Below are 20924 nucleotides of genomic sequence, written 5' to 3'. Positions count from 1 at the left end.
TATAACTTCTTCTATATAATTCTTGTTCTTAGGTTACAATCTAGCGAAGGAAATGTTTAATACAATATTTGATCTGTGATCATATATCACTATCAATGTCTGCTCTGTCAGTCGACTGCTGTCAGTCGATTGCTGTCAGTTTAGTTTTAATCAAAAATATTAAATAAAGTTCTCAAATGAATCCCATCGTGTTCATTACTATATTCTTTGAATAATTAATACTATATGTACTAATTGAAACATGGATTTAAACTCACAAAAACAATTTACGTTTAATTTTAAAGATATAATAATTGACGAAATTGCTTTGGAAGGGCTTGAAGGCATCACCTTAGATTTATTATGGAGACGAATAGAGAAACGTACTTCTTCACAAATTACCGACAAAATGAAAATTCGTTTTTGGAATTATATTATTGATTCCAAAAATATAAACCTCTATCAACTCCCCGATGCGATGCCTCGTATACAAATAATCGACAGATTTACAATTGTCGATGAGCAAAGTGGCCATTTGAAAGATCCTGTAAGTATAATTATCTATACCTATTGAAAAAGTATCTGTCCCCTGTGCCCTCGCATGTGCGAACTAGGAAACCTATGGGAATTTACAGAAATCCTTTCCTACTACTCACATTATAAGAGAATAAAAAATTGTTAGTAATAAAGACAATGCCTCTCATTAGGTTAATCAATGAATTCGCCTTAAAATTATCGTGATTAATTCCTAGCAAATGCGCCATGATTAGCTTGATTAACTTGACCATTTTACCCTGGGACACTGGAACCCTACCATTAATAATAATAATATATTTTATTTGCTGAAAAACACGGTATACAGATGGTAGAAATAATATGTTAGGAACAGGTGTGTTTTGCCAAAATAATGGCATGCAAAATTTTAATATTTATGGTAAATTCTTTTCAAATATTATTAACAAAATATTATTTATGTGCTTATAAAGTGGAATTATTTCTAAGAAGTCCTATACACTGGTGATCAGTTTTTACATATAATAATTATAGATGTTTATAATAATTGAAAGTTGTGTTCTGCAAAAAATCTGACTTTAATTGAGACAAAACCAATTATTTTAATTTAAAAATAAAATCAATTTTGAAATGAAAATTTAAAATGGCGAACAAGCTCACTTAATGGAAAGTAGTAACTATCACCTATAGATACTCCCATAAACATAACAGTATACTATTTCGCCTATGATACACCCCATGCATTGCCATTCTTGTAGGCTAGTGTTGTGTCTCTGTATCCTAAAAATTCATTACCATTTCCCAGCCTTCAAACCGAAACACAGTCATGCAAACACAACTGCTTCACAGTAGAAACATGAAAGAGAAAGAGGTACCCAAGCAAATGACTTTTGTACAATGTCACCCTTTGCTTTATATATGTATGTTTATATAATATTTATTTCTCCTTAATTAACAATGCAAATCTCAATAATTAACTAGTTATCAATACTTTAAATTATGTTTTTATTTATTAAAATTCTTTTATTTAATTTGCAGGATGATTATATTGATGGCCCATATGAATATCATCCAGTAGAGAATGAGTATGGATCTTGTGTCAATTATAAAAAACGGAAATTACTTGACAAAGAAACTATTAAAGAATTACCATATCCAAAAGTTGAATCTAAATATAATGACTTTTTAGTTTTAGTTGCTTCTCTTGAAGAAAGGTGGCATGCATTAGCACCTCATTTACCTATCAGCTATTTAGCACAGTTGTCCCCTGTACATTATTGTATTCTAGAATTGACTGGAAAATCAAGACATAATGTAAGTATTCACAATAAACTTCTATGGTTAATACTTCTGCTGTTATATCTTTTCACAAATAAACAACTTCTTGTCTTGGAAAAAAAAATGAAAAATTGGCTAATTTTATTAATTTTTTTATTTTTAATTTACACAGTGGTTTCATTCTTAAAAGGAAGATGTAGATATTTTTATAAGACAATTCTTCAAATTATAGCAAAGTTAGTACTTTAATTTCACTTAGTAGCTATACAACTATATGTGTATGAGAATAACAATGTATGTGTATTGTGTGAATTAGATAAAGAAAACCATGGTGCTGACAGTATATTCTGTGATGTTCATTATATTGTTTATATATTTTCTAACTTGTACTAAATGTCTAGCCAATACTATTTCATATGCCCATTGTGACTTAGTTCTTTTTGCCTAGGTAGAACCAAATGATAAAAGCCTCTATTTTTACATAAATTTTCTTCCTCTAGTATTCAATAAAGCAACAAATGTTTTAGGGTCAAATGACAGTCGGCAAAACAAACCTAACAAAAATAGTTAAAGATCCCAAACACTTGTTTTATAACAGAAAACTTTTACAAGACTTAGATTTAATTCGGGTTGTTTTTTTAACACAAATGTTGGCTGGTAGAGGTGTCAAGAGTTTAATTGTCAGATTGAAAAGATTTTATAAGAGTGTTATCTTATCCATGCCTAAAGTAGGCAGGATTCATGATCTATTGTGTTATTTGAAAGAACAACCCAACTACAGTGAGAGAACTGATGAGATTATAAAGAAAGGTTTTATATCGCAACAAATGAACAGGAGGCTCCAGAAGACAATTAATGTATTTAATTTTGTAAGTATCATATTTTCAATTATCTTGACTATGCTTAAGTTATTATTTTGTAGTTTTAATCTTTTCCTTATAAATTTGATAAAGCTAGAGTATTTAATAAAATACAACTTAATTATACAAGTTTAAGAATAATGAAAGAAATTCTGTATATTATATACAGAATTAACATTTGACAAGTACATAAGAGTCACATATCTTATGTACTTGTCTTGTCTTGGTGATATTATAAAAGCAAAGTAATTGCCTGTTTTGCATTGCAGATTATATAGCCATGAACAACATGGCTATACAATCTTAAAAATGGGCTGTTAATTTTTTATGAACTAAAGATATTTTCTATTATAAGTGAATAAATTTGTTTCCTTTCATTGCACTCAAAAGATTTAGAAATGTGTGACAAATTTTATATTTATATTAATCATATTTTCAGGGAGAAAAGCTTGTGGATGAAAACCCAACAACTACAGGTAATAAAAGGAAGCGTCCCGTAACTAGACGTTATATTTCCTTGTCATCAAAGAGTGATGAGTCTTCAAACTCAGATGAAGAGCCCACTGAAGTACCACCCAAATTTCAATACAAAGTTGGAGTAAATCTTCTACGACAGGCTTATGAGAGATTTCTTGATGCTGGACTCCAAGGTTTAACACAAGTGGAACTTGCATACATGTTGGGTATTGAATTCTACACTGCAAGAACTATTTGTAAGGTATATAGGGCAAAGGGAATTCTTAGAGAATGTTTGGTGGATAAAGGGCGGCAAAGAACAGCAAGGTATGTCTGTCTTATAAAATTACTTTATATCAATAACAAACAAACTTAGTTTTACATTTATAATATTTGTAAGGCTTATTATTTGTGTTATTTTTTTATATTTATATATTCTATGTTTATTTTAAGATTTATTGCTGTGGCTACCACTGGACAAACAGATGTTAAATATGCAGAAGAAAAGAAAAAGCTTCTTGAATATTTAGACATGAGTAAAAGTTTACAAAATTCAAACACACCATCTGTTTCTGGTGAAAACACTGTTAATATTAAAACTGAAAAAGATGGCAGTAATATAAACTCTGATGGTGCAGAAAATGATATTATGGAAGTGACTGCTTTTGATGGTAATGAAAACGGAGACAGAAAATCACTACTGAATTCAAAAAAGACATTAACTTTGAGACAATTAAAATTTGCAAATGGTTTACTGAAAATTGTCAGAGAAAAACTTTTTATATCTGGCTATCAAACATTAAGTAATATAGTAGCTAATGAAATTGGAGAAGCGCCAATGGACACAAAAGCACTGAAGTCGTTTCTTCTAAAATTGGCAACAGATGGTCAAATAAAGATCTTAAGACTTAAGTGGCCTACACCTCAACCAAAATATTCCATTCTAATATGTGCACCACATATAAAGGCTACAGATCCTATTATCAAAGCTAAACACAAAGATATATGTATGAGAGCATATTTAAGCAAAGAGACGAAAGTGAAAGAAGCAATATCCTCCAGCATCAAAAAACCAGTTTCGAAATTTTCCCTTCCTAGATATGTCAAAATACAAAAGCTTCATGAATTTGTTGCAAAATTAGCATATTTTAATGATACCAAAGTTTTAAGTGATCTTCCTTTTGGTTTTGGATGTCTACATGACCTTATTCTGGAAATGACAGTGGATTTTGCAATTGGAAATCTTAGTAATTTTGGTAACTTAAATGTGTCTAATTTAATTGTAAATGAAGAAACACTTTATTTGAAATTAAAAGATGCTCCACCGAAACTATATAAGGAATTATTACAATCAAAAAGCTTACAAAACTCTTTAAAATCAAACCTGAAAACATTAGCTGTACTTGGTTTAATTCAACTCATTGCCCAACCATCTGGGGCCGATTCTACAAGTTTTATCCCTGGTTATATGTACTATGTGAATCGCCATGCCAAAATAATAGACACAACTGGTGTATGGCCTAGAAAAAATATAGATATCACAGATTTAGAAAGATCTTTTTATTTTGAAACTTTGGAGGATGTCAGTAATTTTTGGACAGCTGTGTTCCAAATCAGCACTAAAACAGTTATAGAATTACCTTCAAGAGAACAAAATAAAAAAATAATTCCTCCAGTAAGAACACAAAAAGAAGCATCGCAATTACTAGCTGGTGAAAGAAGTGGTGATGGCATGGGACCTTGTGGATATGATTCCAGCTTCTTTATGGATATACCACGATTATGGCACAAAAGTGTAAATGTAAAAATTGACCCAAAAATAAATAAGATATTGACCAAAAGAGCAAAGTTCCCCGTAATAGAAAAACCTGTAACAAAAATGAGAAAGAAAATATTTAAACCCACAAAAGTTGTTACAGAAGAAGTGACTTCTCCTGTTAAAATTAGGAAGAGAAAACGAACTAATGACTCATTGATAACATGGACAAATGAAGAAGATATGATAATTATGATGTGTAAAACTGCTATAACAATTATGAGTCCCACTTCACAACCTGGTTGCCTTAGGGTCAGAAATCTTGTTGCTAAAGATATATTGTCACTTAAAGATCCAAAAAAAACTCAAAGTATCTGCCATAGACGAGCAACCGTTTTGGATAGTAATCCTGTATTGGTGTATGAAAGGGAACGCCTACTAAGTGAACTGCGGCGCCGACGAAATTTATTAGAAAAATATGAGGGTTTTTTAAGAAAGCTTAGAATTCGTTACCCAACTAATATAGGAAAATATACAAGTGAAAGTAGATTGCCCATGTTAGAATTAGTATACATAATTAATCAAGTTAGAAATAGCAAAACATTTACCCACCCAAAGCCTTGCGTCGCATTTAACTTAGAGGACTTCTATAAAAACTATACTATTGTCCCAAGTTCAGCGAACAAACCATACAACACATACAAATCAAAACACGAATCAGAGTTAGAACTTCCTACCATAAAAGAAACTATTATGTTTACAGTACTATCGTGTAATCAAGAAGTCCACATTTCAGTTGCAAAAAAAATATTTATAATGTTCAAAATGTATCCAGAAGTTTTGCTTCGTAAAGCGGTAGATCAACTGCGTAAATGTGGAGCTATAACTCCAAAGGAGAAAATTTTCAATAACAAATTGCACAAGATCAATTTGCAAGATTTAGTTGATTCGTCTTACAAAACATCGGCAGCTTATCAACGTAGATGGATATGCAGATTGAATTCGGAATTCCCTGATGATATTGCAAAAGTGTTGGAATGTGATTTATCTGAGAAAGAAATAAATGGGTTGCCTGGTATTAACTGTGTATGTTGTGAGCTTAACACATGTGGTTTGTTAGACATTGTAACTGTAACTCCTCCAGTATATACTGGCCCGTCAGACTCCACAATATCAGAGGAGCATTTGAGTGTAATCGATATAGAAACTAAATACAAACTGAAATCTGGAAAACTTAAGCTAATAAACCTAAGCAGCTTACAAACATTTTCAGAATTATATAAATCACTCAACATTGAAGAATCATTGAATTCATTCTCAAGGTATGGACTGTTACTAATTATTACAAATAGTACTATTACTTATATTGCATTATTAATTACATTTACGATTTCTATGAAAATATGTTAGTTGCAAATTCTATAGCTATTATTTTATTTTTCAGGAAAGCAATAATTAAATATACTGATGATAACGTAGTGGACTTCGAAGATAAAATAATAAGCCATTTAAATATAAAATGTGAAAAGGGAGCTACATTTAACGAATTAAAGGTAAAATCAGTAAAGTTTACTAATTTTATATTCTTTAGTTTCATTGTAATTAGTGAATGCCTTTGTGAAAACATAACTAATAAAAATAAAATATTATTTTATACTCATATAACATGCGCTCTTGTTAAAACGATCTTACACAATGAAATAGTTTTATTATTTCTAAACATTTTTCAATATTTTCTTACACTTTGGTGATGTTTATAATTATGAGACATTATTTTTGTTACAGAAAATCACTGGTTATAACAAAAAGACACTAATTGATCGGTTAACTGAACTAGAGAAAATGAATACAATAAAAAGAGTGGGTTACTATGATAACTGTGTTATACTTTTACAATTCTGCAAGCCTTGGACCGTGATTTTAGACAAACAAACCATCATTCCATCACCATGGCTTACTTTAGAATTGAGTATCAAACTAGATGTCCTCTTAAAATGGTGTGGTGTAATTCTAAATAAAATATTCGAATGTCCCGGCTGTTCTATAATGTATTTGTCGGAAACTTTCGAATTAATTACAGCTAAAAGCATCCAGGATATTTGTGAATTTTTAAGAGACTGCAAATGTCTTTCAATGAAAGTAATGGAAAACCATGAACCTGATTTATTCTCAGACGATGAAATAGAATTTGAACTACAAGATTACAATCCATACGAGTCTCCTGAAAATATTATAGTTTTCCCAGAAAAGGATGCTATTAGCAAGTATTCGTATATAAGGAAAAATATAATCAATGATTATCACAAGGAAAAGGTCAATACTTAAGAATATAGGAATATTTAAAAATTTGTATTTAAATTACATACGCCTTATGTAAATAAAGATTGTTTTGTTGTAAATTCTTTTATTTTTTTTATCTACCTTCCCTTTCATCTCCTATCTATAAGTCCTATCAAAACTATTAAATCCAGAAAGTAAAATTTACTTTATTTTATAACTTTTTCAATTAAAAAGGAACACGACACCATACGAGCAAATCCGCAGGTAACAGCTAGTTAGAAATAAAAGATGAGATATTATTTTACAGACAGTTCAAAAGTGTCATAACGTACAGACTACATTGATGATCTTGGTTTAGTTCAATCATAAACCTTTTTGAAGTTTTGCGTATTAAAATAGCTACATCATTTTTAGTAGTGAATAAAGAAATATAGTTCCAATATAATACCTACACTACAAATAAAGTTGGCAATGAGACATATATTTTACCGATTATTAATTAAGATCAAAAATTGTAATCTTATGTGGTAGAAAGCAAGTTGATGTCTTTTGGACAAGCTAGGTTTTGTAATGGATGATAATGGAATGGTAAACCCGCCTGCGCTAACGGTATACACTGGCGGGACAACAGTGAGGATGGAAAGGCAGGTTAGTTAGCCCATCGTGTTAATACACCTGGAATTCAGAACAATGCGCCATAGCGAGGAGGTCGACCTGATAGAGTATATTGCTAGTAATGGGGTTGCTAATCTTTATTACCAACAAATACGAAACCATCTTGAAAAATAGAAACGATAGAAAAGCCATTTGTTTTATCAACTTCCATATCTACATAGATTAAGGATAATACTAATAATACTTAGTACCTATTACAAGTTTCAATATTACTCCATATTACTCATTTAGAGTTGCTGATATTAATTTCATTTATAAATGCCACAAAATCTTTCGCTCTTATATCATTATGTATTTTTTAATACAACTCATGTATTTAAAAATATCTAAGAACAAAGACTAACGTATTAAGTTTTAGAAGAGAAAAGATCGCTATTAATTGGTTATAGAAATCCCATTGCTGGACTGGCAATACACCCAATAGGATGTATTGCCAGTCCAGCAATGGGATTTAATAAAATCGATTTTCTCGCGGTTCCCGTTGAGAACTATATGGTTACCTTTTTTTTCTCATTTATCATGCCTCGCTGGTACCCCGCTAGCATATACTATTAGCGCAGGCTGGGTATTTAACTCATCGTGACAAATTTTACAAGAAAGAACTAAGATGGTTTCCAAGTGGAACTGAAAGAACGTCGAGCTTGTAGGGTATATTGCTAGCAATGAGGCTATTAAAACTTCATTACTGATAATCCCTTCCCCCACATTGTCGGATTTATCCATTTGGTCTTCAGAAAGATAGGTAACTAGGAGACAAATATACATAGGTTGATTCCACAGACAATAATAAATATTATATGTTTGTGGTAAATTCGGATATAATGATATACCAGATTGGTATATTCAATATACCAGAATTTATTTTAATATTTTTTACTGTATTGAATTGGTAATACCAATTCAATATAATAAAAAATATTAAAATAGACTGGACGAAAACATCCTTCTTATTTCTGTTAATATACATTAAAGACATGGGTTTACTAGTAAAATATCTAAATTACTATTTATCTTTATTGTATAAAAATCGATAAAATGACCACAAACGAGAATGTCATCCGATCGATTGTCAAGTATTTTATAGTAGTTTGTCTATGATAGTAGATATTTTTTAATATAGCAACAATTTTTAATGAAGTGAAGTTGATGTAGGTGAAGTGAAGTAGGGCAATCCAGAATTCGCCATTTTTACTTTAGTGAAGGGAGATTTTATATTTGTCAGGCTGGAGGACGAAGATTTTTTTGAAAAAAGTGTGTCATTATATTTAATTTCAAGTAGAAAAGACTATTATTTGAAAGAAATTTTAGTATAATAGTGTGGTTTTATTTCTTACTAACGTTTGTATGTAGTGCTACTTCCCGTCGTAAGATTGCTCGTTGGTGTGTCGCTTTAGCTAATTCGATGGCTATGATATTGAAATTGTAATCTAACGTGTCGTTTTGACGTTCTCTATACGGGATAATATCGATACACCGAGGCGACGCCGTTAGAAATGAGCAGGCCTCAAGGCGGACGCATACAAGTCCCGGATGACCTTAGAGAGATCTTACTGGAATTCACCATAAGTTACCTTCTGGAGCAGCCGGGAGACGTAATCAACTACGCGGTCGAGTTCTTCACAAGGTTACAGAACAACAGGACGACAACCATAGTGCGGGGCCCCACCGCCGGCACGCCCGATGAGTCCATAATATCAGACGAAGAAGGTACTAATTTACTCATATTTGTTAGAAAAACAATAATACAGTCACAAGAATGTGTACAGGACGTCAGTAAGGTGGGTTCGTTAGGCGCAGTAGTCATAGGCCATGTCATCTCATATAAACCAAGTGTACCTACCTGATTAAAAACAGCCTTCCATCCAGTAATGATTAAAAAATAATTATAAATTTCCACATTTAAGTAAATAATATAAACTCATTGCACCAAGATTTCTATTTCTATTATTGATTTTATTATTTCTCTAATCTTAATGTTAGATTCTTATGTATTATCAAATTCAGAATTAATATTGTACATAACTCTATATAACATACAAATGGTTTCAAGTAATCATGTACAATATCTAAAACCATTAAAGTCTACTATTGATGAATTGTAATGAGCTTGTGACCAATATTATATTGACCTAGTTCTTGTCACATGTTGTTTCACCCATGTTTCTACTTATGTTCTAAACAAGTACCATCAAAACTATAACTTAAAACCTTAAAGTCTTTAACATAATAATCTAGATCTATCTCAATCACATCAGCATACATTTGTATATCTGCTATTTTATGCTGAGTAGACATAGTTTTATTAGATATGTTTTGATTTTTTATCATAGTAGTATATTAGATCTAGACAACATACTAATCTTTTTTCAGATTTAAACATTATTATTGTTAGTAATACGATTTTTGGTAGCTTGAATAGGTATAAAAAATATTTATAAATACTCTCTACTACCAGCAGTAGTAATCATTTGATTTTTGGCACATTGCCATTACAGTTTCTGTGATATAACTTTATTTATGTATAATATAAATTTTTAAGGAATATTGTATACTGTTGCCAAATAATAAATAACACAGACAAGATATATCATTAATTTTCATCATAATCATTTTAAAACATCAAGAAAAAATATGATATGGCATATTAACTAGACCACTGCATTTTCTGTTAATGAATGTAAACACTAAATATTTGGCCTACTTATTAACAATAATAATAACTGATACTAACAAAAATTTTAAAATTGAAACCTCTTTGCAGTGTTTGTAGAGACATACATTTACAATGTTTACTATATGCTGCTCCCATTTGTGTGTTTGTTTTTAAAAGCTTTGAAGTTGTGTGATGATGAGATTGGCTTATTTTTTTTCCTGTCCGCCATTGACTTTAATGTTTTGAACAGAACCAGATGTTTTACTTGCGTGTTACATAAAATTTGCTGTTTAAATGTGACCACACACACTGTATTGAATAGTATGAATTCTACAGGTGCTAACCAGGCCTTGAGTGGTATTTGCGTAAGAGATGTTCTGTTTCATTGTTATATATGGTAGGTACTTACACAAGCAAGAACCATTACTGGCTACATTTACTGTCTAATGAGTCAATTTGAAAATTGTCTGTCTTTTCTTTACATTTTATTATACTTAACTAGGTACTCAGTAAATATAAAAGTAGACAATTATTAGGTTGTAATACTTGTAATATGCTATCACAAGCGAGCAATAAAATACCTGTTGATTAATTAGTGATGTCATACATTACTAACTGCTATCTTCTCTAAACAGCATAGGGCATAGATTATATGAACTTACATTGAGATTAGAAGATGATATCACTTTATCTATAATTAAAAACTTGAGTATGTGTTTCATAAGTGCCTTTCTTCTACATAATTCAAGAATTTGCCTTTTCTAACATTATAAAACATTAGCTTATGACTACATAGTGTAAATTATCCCACTGGATCAATTTCTGCAATAAAAAGCACCTTATATGTACTTAACATTAAGAAATATTCTATCTACATGCAAAATTTCATTAATCCATTCGAGCACTATGTGTGGTTGAATAACAAATATTCAATCATCTTCACAAACTCACATTTGATATTTATTGAAATATAGTATAATTATATTAATTGGCTATAATAACCTTTAAGATATAAATTAATTATTATCAATGTTTACATAGTATAATTACTTACTGCCATAATAAATTCAGTTAATCATTGGAATTAGAGACTAATAAAAATAACAGATATTACACATGTGGTATTGATTAAATTTCATTGTAACATGTAGGTATATACTGCATTTTTTAAAATAAACATGTTCACGACTGTAATCCTATACGAGGTAGTAACGGTATATTAATATTATCAAAGTTTAGAATTAACTAGCGATCTGCTTTAGCTTCGCACAGTGCAAATATTTAAATGACTGTGAAAGCCACATTGAATGTGTTGCGGAATTTTGAAAAAATATGCAGCGAATTGGACGCAGATGGCAACCTTGTTTTATATTAGGTATTTAAAAATTATTCATTTTAAAATCACATAAAAGTGGAACAATTAATTAATAAAGTCACAAACACAGAGATATAACCATTTATAATAAGTGGTATAGTATTGGCATTACACCACATAGTACTAAAAAAATTAACACGGAATTTTGTATACTAGCCAATATAAATCGGGAGATCACTCGTCATATTTACTAGATATTTGTTTCGTGTAGTCGACATTCATATGAATGACGTCGATAAAAGTTTTATAATTATTACGCTCGTAGTAAAACTGGTTGTTGTTTACTGTACGTTTAGCAATTTAATATATTAAATAGTATATTATTAGGTCAGTATTAAACAAAATTCATAAAAATATTCTTGTATTGTATTCACTTAATAAAGTATAGGAAGACAGTTTTCCTATATGTCGGTACTTGGCACGATTAAACGCGTAAAGGTACCTATTTCAATTGTGACATTTTCTTCCTTAAAAGTCAAATCAGAAATCAGTTGCATTGCTAAAGTTGGGTTAAAAAAATACTCTTTTTCATATTATAAACAAAAGAAAAAAGTAATAAAACAATAATCTATTAACAATTGATCCTTTTCATTTAGCTATTTGTTTATATTCATCATCAGTCTTTAACTGTCCACTGCTGAACAAACAAAGCCTCCCCCTTGGCAACTACTGGCAAAACCCCACAGCCAAAGGCTGTGGGGTTTTGCCAGTAGTTGCCACGCCTGGCCGGTGGACTGGCAACCATAGTTAGACTTTAGAGATGTTTTAAGAGGGACGCTGTTGCCTATCCCTCGCCCTCCCTTAGTCGCCTCTTACGACACCCGCGGGAAAAAAAGGGTGACCTATTCTATGCGGGGACCACACGACCGATTGTTTATATTAGGCGCCGTTATTTGGAAAAAGCTAAAAATACTAAAATTAAGTATTTACCAATTGTCGTGATTATATAAAAATAGGTAACATCCTTTTGTCAGTTAAGTAAGTAAACGGCGAATTGTGTTTGGGTAATATTGCGTCATTATTGTCTCTTGAAACGTATTCCAAATGTGCAATACAAGCTTCCTACTAGATATCAAAGGCATCTGTTCCATATTCCTAGCGCGCAAGTTAAGCCCTCATTAATTCAAAGAGATACAATAATCATTATTAGTAATTCGTTTTATTAGATTATTAACACAAATAAGTATGTCTATTCTTGGGAGATATTTAAGAAAAAAGTTATAAAATCATTACAAGTCAAAACAGTATTTGTAGACATTTTTGCCTGTTTGTTTGTTTGCTCCGCAATCACTCAAAAACGCCGCACCAAATTGGTTGCGATTTTCATATTTATATTCCTGAAGATCTAATTTAAAATCTGGTATATGTTTTATCTCGATACGGCGTCTAGAATTGGTCAATTTCTTTATTTTTCCTATTTCTGAAATTTACGCGTACGAAATAGTGGGTAAAAAGTTAGTGTTATCTAAAAAATTAGTTTTTTTTATAACATATTTTTCGATTTTATGACAAGTGTAAAGATAGGTAATGTAAAATATTTTATATTTATAACTCTCTTCATTGAATAACTGCCATTCATTACATCTATTCAACTAGGTCTAGCTAGAAGTCAAGGACAAAATTTTGATTTGTACAGGCATTTCGTACCTAGTAACACATAAGTGAGATTACTGAGAGATCTTTCGAAATACCAATGAAAATCGAATATACCTAAATGATAGTGCGGATGAATTTCTTAGCATATTATGATAATATTGTCTAATAATTTATTTTTTAATATTTAGTAAACAATCTTGATATATATTTTATATCAAAATAAAAGTGTATAATATAAACAAACAGCTAGAATAATATTTTTTATGTTAATTGGTTATGGAATATTTTTCGTTTTTATTTTTAAGTTGCTATATCAATAAAATGACACCTACTAAAATTATTTACTAAATATCTATGCCAAGTATAAAAACAATCGGAAAAAAATATAAATTAATTTGAAATATTTGGAATGAAGACTTCTATACGTACTGATGCAACAGACATTTGAGTAAGGGAATATCACATTTCAAATAAGTATGTAGGTATATACGCGCCTAATATTAAATCGAGAAGTGAATTATCACGAATTATTCTCACGACATACCCACGTGACATACCTATATGACTATCTTCTAAAACATTACAATGACTAATATACAGCTATTATGACAATTTACCTCAAATATTTTTTTTTTTTATATCTAGCATATTTAATCAACAAGCTCTGTACGAATTTTTATCGCATTTATAATTTAAGTTTATACTCTGCAAAATAAGCGACTTTAAACTAAAGTAATTAATATCGTTTACAAAAAGAATCATCAAAATCGGTTCAGATTTAGCGAAGATTGCGTTCGCCTTTTTCACAGAGAAATTGAGGTCCACCTTATTTTAGTTCCCAAAAAATAAGACGTACAAAAAATACTAATCTCAATACAAATATCTTTTTGTTTAAGTTAGACATTTGTTCATATGTTCACTAATGTTAATTTTATATAAGATATGCCTAAATTGTTTAAGTAGGTAGTTACGCCAAATAGCAGTAAAAAAATTACTTATACCTACCTAGTTAGATTTAGCGGTTTTTAGATTTCTAATGTAAAATACAAATTTCTCACTCAATATACAATAACTTTTGTGAACGTAAAGAACAAAATAGATACCTAGGTAGGTACATTAAATTTAAGCAAGTCAAAACAAAGAAAATGAGCTTGGCAGTGTGATTAATTGCTTAAATCTGGTTGAATGACTCGAAAATGGTTAAAATGTGAGGAAGTGCTAACAGATAACATTTATAGAGGTCAGCCCTCAATTTATTCTAAACAGTGCTCGACTAAGTATTAGGTAGATATTTCCTTAACATTATTATATTTATTGACAAGTATAATACTACTTCTTATCAACAATAAATTGTTGTGCAATAAAAAATATATTTCATCCCTCATTTTTAAATGAGCCAAATGTAATATTCATGAGCTTCACGACGGTAGTATGACGTCAGTGACTACGCGACCGACAAGCAGTATATACCTATCTCTTGCACTGTACTATTTAAGTGAAAGCAGTACAACATTTTTGTTGTAATGTTTATTTCACTCGTATAACCTTCTAACATACTATTATAAACTATTTTTATAGAAAAACCTGCTCTATATGGACCACATGTTAGGAACAATGTCAGCAACTTAGAGTCGATATCCGACCAATGTTAGTAGTTACGTGACTGACTTAACTAAACAAGGCCGGACGACCTTTTGAAAAATAAATACCTTTTTATTCGAACGCACATGGCGACAAGCCTGTGAGTTATGTGTAAATAAAATTATATAAGGTTATTATTTCATTTTAATCATCAAACACATCTGTCTTTTAAAGTCAACCTGTTGTTAGACCTTTCATTAGTACCCATACAAATACATGGTTTTAACAAAAGTATTGCAACCATTTTAATGGACTATATTATAGAATACCTAACTTACTCGCAGGCAACGTGCGCGCATTCAGATTTGTCCTCGTTTTTTTCCAATCCATAAACACAAATGCTTATACCTATCTACCGGGCATCACATTAGGAATCTGTGTCATTTCTAAAGCTATTATAAATAGGTAAATATTCTCTATTATGCTCTCCTAAAGGATATTGGATTAGTAAAAACAAAAATATGAGACATAGGTAGATCACACATTTGAGAATAATGAGCGATCTTATCGCTACAAATAATCTCGTCAAGGCAATCTTTATTATTATTATAATAATTCAAAAAAAAAAATTACGGAACTTTAATTAAATTTTTGTATAAACAATTTGCTAAATAGTGTCACTTATCATCTGTTTCCGTGTGGGTCATTGACTTTTATTTAGTAGTCCAGAATCAAAGCTTCCGGGCGCAGTAAAAAGTCTTTAATAAGCGTATTACTTTTTGTGTATTTTTCAACCCATCGTTCTTTGGAAAAATGTTTTGATTCACTGGTAAAGCATCGCTTTAAATGGATATTAATGACTTCAATTATACATTTATATTTAACAATTTTTTTATAATAATCTTATGAGAACATAATAAATATTACAAATTGCTCATTAAATTTTTTAAGATACATTAGCTGCCTGTATTTATATTGAATAATTTCCGATACCGGTTGATGATGTCACAATGTATATAAATACATTTAAATAGCGTGTAAATTTTCTATTGGCAACACCAGAGCCGCCGGTGGCGCGCTTCAACAACCGCCGCAAGTCGGTGTTCGCGGAGACGTACGACCCCGAGGAGGATGACTCGGACGAAGGCGCGCCTGCCGTGTTCCCCAAATCGGATGCGCAGCGCGCCCGGCTCGCGGAGGCGGTGCGGGGCATCTTGCTGTTCCGCTCGCTCGACGCACAGCAGATGCAGCAGGTATGTGTGACAAGTAAAGTTTATTAAAAACTAGACGACTCGATGTACTTCCTACCTACAACGCCATCTAATAAAAGTAATTCGAAGTAGCGATTTCCGTATAAAATTACCTAGGTACTTTTAATTTTCAGTTTTTGCAGCTAAAAGTCGGGTTTTCCTGACTTTTTTCTATTAATCCCTTTATCCAAAATTATTCAAATTGATCCACCGTTTTTGAGTTTAGCGAGACTAACGAACAGTTTATATATAAATTTAAAAAAATCGTCAATTTTGCTCCCAATAAAATTAATCATGAACACACTGCACACAACTATGAACGACGGCATGTTTCGTGGTAACATTAGATTGAGAATATTTCAAACTATAAATACATTTTGCTTCGCAACCAGCACTTTTTTGCTTCGCAAACGACAATGGCAAATTCAATCATCACAAAATTACAGAACCAATACGGTAATCAATCGTAACGAAAATAATTATGAAACTCTGTTTAGAATTGGTAACCTTACAGCGTAAGATATATAAATATATGTAAGAAAAAAATTTAGACAAATTGAAAACCTCTACCGAAAGTCGCTTAAAATGTAATACACTTATGTTGGGCAAAGGTATCATAGCGCTTATGCAAAAATTAAATCAAAAAACAGATCTGAATCCGCGATGAAATGACTTCGCTCGCAATAGAATCCTGAAACTATATGAAAATAACACCTGCGATATATTTATGTGCCGAAGGAGATTATTGCATTAACATATTCCAGTATATAGTCTATAGGCGACAGTTACCACTTTTCATCAGGTAGGCTGTCAGTTTGTTTGCCATTCTAAGTTACATAAAAAGAATATTAGGATAGTGCGTAAGTAGCAAAATAAAAAAAAAAAAAACTTTTTCGATTGTATTTTTGACGACGTTAGAAATTAAGATATCAAAGAGCATTCTTAATCTGCCTTAGAGATTTGAATTATTCGTTCAATCTATAATGAAACGTAATAGTTCCGAATTAATATCTTACGTAAGATTTGCACATTTAGAATAAGAATCAGGTGATAATCATAAAAAAATGACACCAGACTTTACAATTCCTAACGAGGGGTCTAAAATAAACAAGGATAAACACTACAATTATTGCTTGTGAAACATTATATCGCTGTGTTAACCTTGAAGTAACATGATCAGAATACAGTTAGTCTATGTAACCAATGTTTGAACAGAGGACAGCGCGATCAAAACAGGATTATTTATTTAGCTACCTACGCCTCCATATACAAGTTTAAGTTGCAAAAGTTTACTAAGACCTTGGATAACTTTCTTGTTATTGAGAACTTGCATAATACAATTGTCATTTGATTTTCGTTTTTCCTTAATATTTGCAAGAGTCGAAAATAATTTTCAGATACGTATAGCAGTGAACAATTCTTTTTAAATCAATCAGTGTATTCAATTTCTGTCTTCATTAAAAATTAAACATACTGTAAGAATTCTTTCTAAAATAAAGAGAGAATGAGGAAATACCGATAACAAATGAAACTAATTCAATTGTATGTGATCAAATGTCAATTTGTTGCGATTGATATTGCCGTTTTCTGTACGGAGCAAATTTTTCTTTTTTTTTATCCTTTTTTTAAATCTTTTTTTCTTAATTATGTTAATAAAGCTTATTTATCACAGGTGCTGGACGCAATGTTCGAGAAACGCTCAGAGCCCGGCGAGTATGTAATCAGGCAGGGCGATGACGGCGACAATTTCTATGTCATCGAAAACGGCATGTTTGATGTACTCGTCACCGGAGATGATCGTGTCGAGAAGGTAATATTTTATGATAATGTTTGTCATATTTTATTCTAACAATAGTCTAGAATATAGTTACCATTTTTTTGTAATTTTGAACTCTTCTGCAATTCGAGTAAAGAGTAGGAGATCGTTTGTGTCACGTGACAGTGTTGTCAGATTCGATGGTTATTTTTTTATTCGTGAAATTTTAATAAAATATGAGATTAAGAGAGAGAGATATCTTGGAGAAAAATGAGAAAAGCTTGGATAAATATGCTCTTTTTTTTTAATATATAACGTAAACTATATGATGGTAGGGAAAAGTAGAAACAAAAAGAATGTTTTTGCATAGCAAACGATATGTAATGACGAATTCGCCATGATTTGATCAAGGTGGTTTGATAATAATGGAATCGTTAATCCCCTTAATAATCATGATCCCTGAAAATCACTCCGCTCCTCGCCCCTTCACACACCGGAACAATACTGTAAGGTTTTAATTCTTAAATATTACTTGTTTACTATAGCGTAAGTGAACAGTGAAATTCGAGCAAAATTAATCGATTTGAAATGTCTGACTGATAAATTTAACAGACTTTGGTTTGGGACAGGGGTATCTGGTAAGATAAAAGGGAGGCCTTTGCCATTTGCTGGGCATTGACCTCCATTTTATCTCGTAACATACTTTGCAAGCTACAAAATAATGATAATTTTAAAGGTGATTCTATAATGCATTAAAACATTAATCATAGTTCACTGTTATCTGTTAAAAAATACCTACATTCATTTCATATTTTCTTCTAAAATTTCCTAATACCTATTTTTTTATTTTTCAAAAGTTCAAATAATATGCTAATATACATGTACAATTATTTCCTTCAAAATTGTGGTACATAAATGATATTATAGTAATGCACATATTACAAGAAAAGTAATGCAATTTATAAGTATTTTAACTTGAACAAACACAACATACACTAAAACTAACAAATTAAACAGTGGGTCTTGTTTATTTACTGCATTTTTCTTCATTCCACACTAAAGAACGAATTTGTTCATATTCACACTAAAACTAAATGTTTTAGTATGAATGCATACTAGTGTCATGCAATAGCGGTCTAAGGCGGTCAAAAGGGCAAAGCTAATTGCGTCCTCCGGTTAACGAATTTAATGTAATGTTACAAGCTTTTCATTCAGTTCACATTTGTATGTATAAGTGTTTATTTAGTTATAATCTTGTGAGGGAAATTTAAATTAGACTTACATACATAGAACATTGTTATGAATGAGGAAAATGGGGCGTTTGGAGGCACCACAGGACTAGAGGCCCGGGGCGAGTCGCCCCCTTCTGCCTCCTCACCCTTCCTAGTTAGTCCGCCATATTGCTGTTTTGAAACATTTTTTAATTATTTTAGAGCATTAGTCCTAACAGTTGTTGTAAAAGATCGATAAAATGACTATAAAAATTATAATAAAATATAATTATTTAATTTAAAAAAAAAACTGGTTTATGTGAATGTATAGTTTTTAAGAACCTGATAATACCTACATATCGTTGAGTCCAACTGTGTGCTATCACCAGGTGGTGCACACGTACGAGGGCTCAGGCTCGTTCGGCGAGCTGGCGCTGATGTACAACATGCCGCGCGCGGCGTCCGTGCGCGCGCAGTCGGCGGGCGCGCTGTGGGCCATGGACCGCCACACCTTCCGCCGCATCCTGCTCAAGAGCGCCTTCAAGAAGCGCAAGCTGTACGAAGAGCTTCTCGACAAAGTGCCCATGCTGAAGGCGCTTCAGGTATTTACACTTTTAATTTTTTTTTTCCTATTACAGATAATTATGATCGATGATATAATAGGATTGGCAACCGCAGTTAAGCTTTTAGAGATGTTTTCAAAGGGACTCTGCTGCAAATACATATGTATCAAAAAATGTTCAGGATCCTACACCGCGTGATCTGTATTATAGCAAATTCGTGAACATAATTTTTTTATTTTACCTATAACCAGCTGAACATTTAAACTATTTTCCTGATTTTCTTGTAGTTTGACTATAAAAACGTGAGAGACAAGACATGCATGTATCCGTTGTGATAGATAGTAAACATAAATTGTACTTCAAAACAGCGAATCTTTATACATACATTTTGAATATAATAAATGTAAAGTAATAAATAATTATAGTGTATGTTAGTAGGTTGGATTATATGTTTTTATAAACTACACAAATTACACACGTTTCAACATTACATGTCCACCAAACATATATTATACCTAAAGCACTTATACTAAGTATTATAGAGATTTATCTATACCGTTTACAATCAGACGGATTGTGTGCTTGTGTGCCATCTTTGTGGTATTAAAAAAAATACAGGTTTCAATATATTTTTCTCGCAGATAATTTTTTTTTTTAATTATTGATTGTACTTATAAAACGTAAAAATTTACATATAAATATTATTTATGTGTAGCAATAATAATATAAATTTATACATATTATATCATATATATCTATATACGAATATATAAAAGAGGATGTTGAGGGACTGACCTATATATCAACGCACAGCCGAAACCGCTGAATCTAGAATCTTGATATTTTGCAGGTATATATTTATATAGCATAGGTGAATAATAAGAAAGGAATTTGAAAATTCAACCCCTAAGGGAGTTAACAGGGGTTGAAAGTTTTTATGGAACTTTGTCAGTTTAGAAATCAGATAAAATTTTAGATTTAAGCTTATGGTTCCAAACAAAAACCTTGAGAAATCGAATACCCCACGCGAGGGAAGTCGCGGGCAAAAGCTAGTATTAAGTAAAATATGTTATAAATTATTTTATCGGTATAAAATGACGTTTCGTATAATACGTATATTCACGTCAATTGTTATCATATCA

At 31.2% G+C, this 20924-nt stretch overlaps 2 protein-coding genes across 4 annotated transcripts in view; both read left to right on the top strand.

The window, feature by feature from the left end:
• Nucleotides 1-138: 138 nt before the first annotated feature.
• LOC113521760 (uncharacterized) lies at nucleotides 139-7241 on the top strand. The gene is made up of 7 exons (XM_026907414.3): nucleotides 139-526; nucleotides 1531-1806; nucleotides 2298-2639; nucleotides 3070-3413; nucleotides 3540-6164; nucleotides 6287-6395; nucleotides 6628-7241. Exons 1-7 carry the CDS (start codon nucleotides 242-244, stop codon nucleotides 7165-7167), a joined length of 4521 nt encoding a protein of 1506 aa, XP_026763215.1. The 5' UTR covers nucleotides 139-241; the 3' UTR covers nucleotides 7168-7241.
• A 1703-nt stretch (nucleotides 7242-8944) lies between these two features.
• Nucleotides 8945-20924, top strand: part of LOC113521815 (cAMP-dependent protein kinase type II regulatory subunit) — a 29890-nt gene continuing 17910 nt past the window's right edge. For 2 of the 3 annotated variants that reach the window (XM_052899798.1, XM_052899797.1), the window contains exons 1-4: nucleotides 8945-9504; nucleotides 16065-16255; nucleotides 17925-18062; nucleotides 19609-19821. In XM_052899798.1, coding sequence (XP_052755758.1) covers nucleotides 9291-9504; nucleotides 16065-16255; nucleotides 17925-18062; nucleotides 19609-19821 — 756 coding nt within the window. In that variant the 5' untranslated portion in view covers nucleotides 8945-9290. The remainder of the gene's footprint in view (nucleotides 9505-16064; nucleotides 16256-17924; nucleotides 18063-19608; nucleotides 19822-20924) is intronic. The other variant, XM_052899799.1, reaches the window with a different exon arrangement.

Source organism: Galleria mellonella, unplaced genomic scaffold (assembly GCF_026898425.1).
Source record: "Galleria mellonella isolate WM207_F2 unplaced genomic scaffold, CSIRO_AGI_GalMel_v1 utg63, whole genome shotgun sequence".
Lineage (NCBI taxonomy): Eukaryota > Metazoa > Arthropoda > Insecta > Lepidoptera > Pyralidae > Galleria > Galleria mellonella.
The sequence above is the reverse complement of the archived record's forward strand: the minus strand, read 5'-3'. Positions and strand labels throughout refer to the sequence as shown.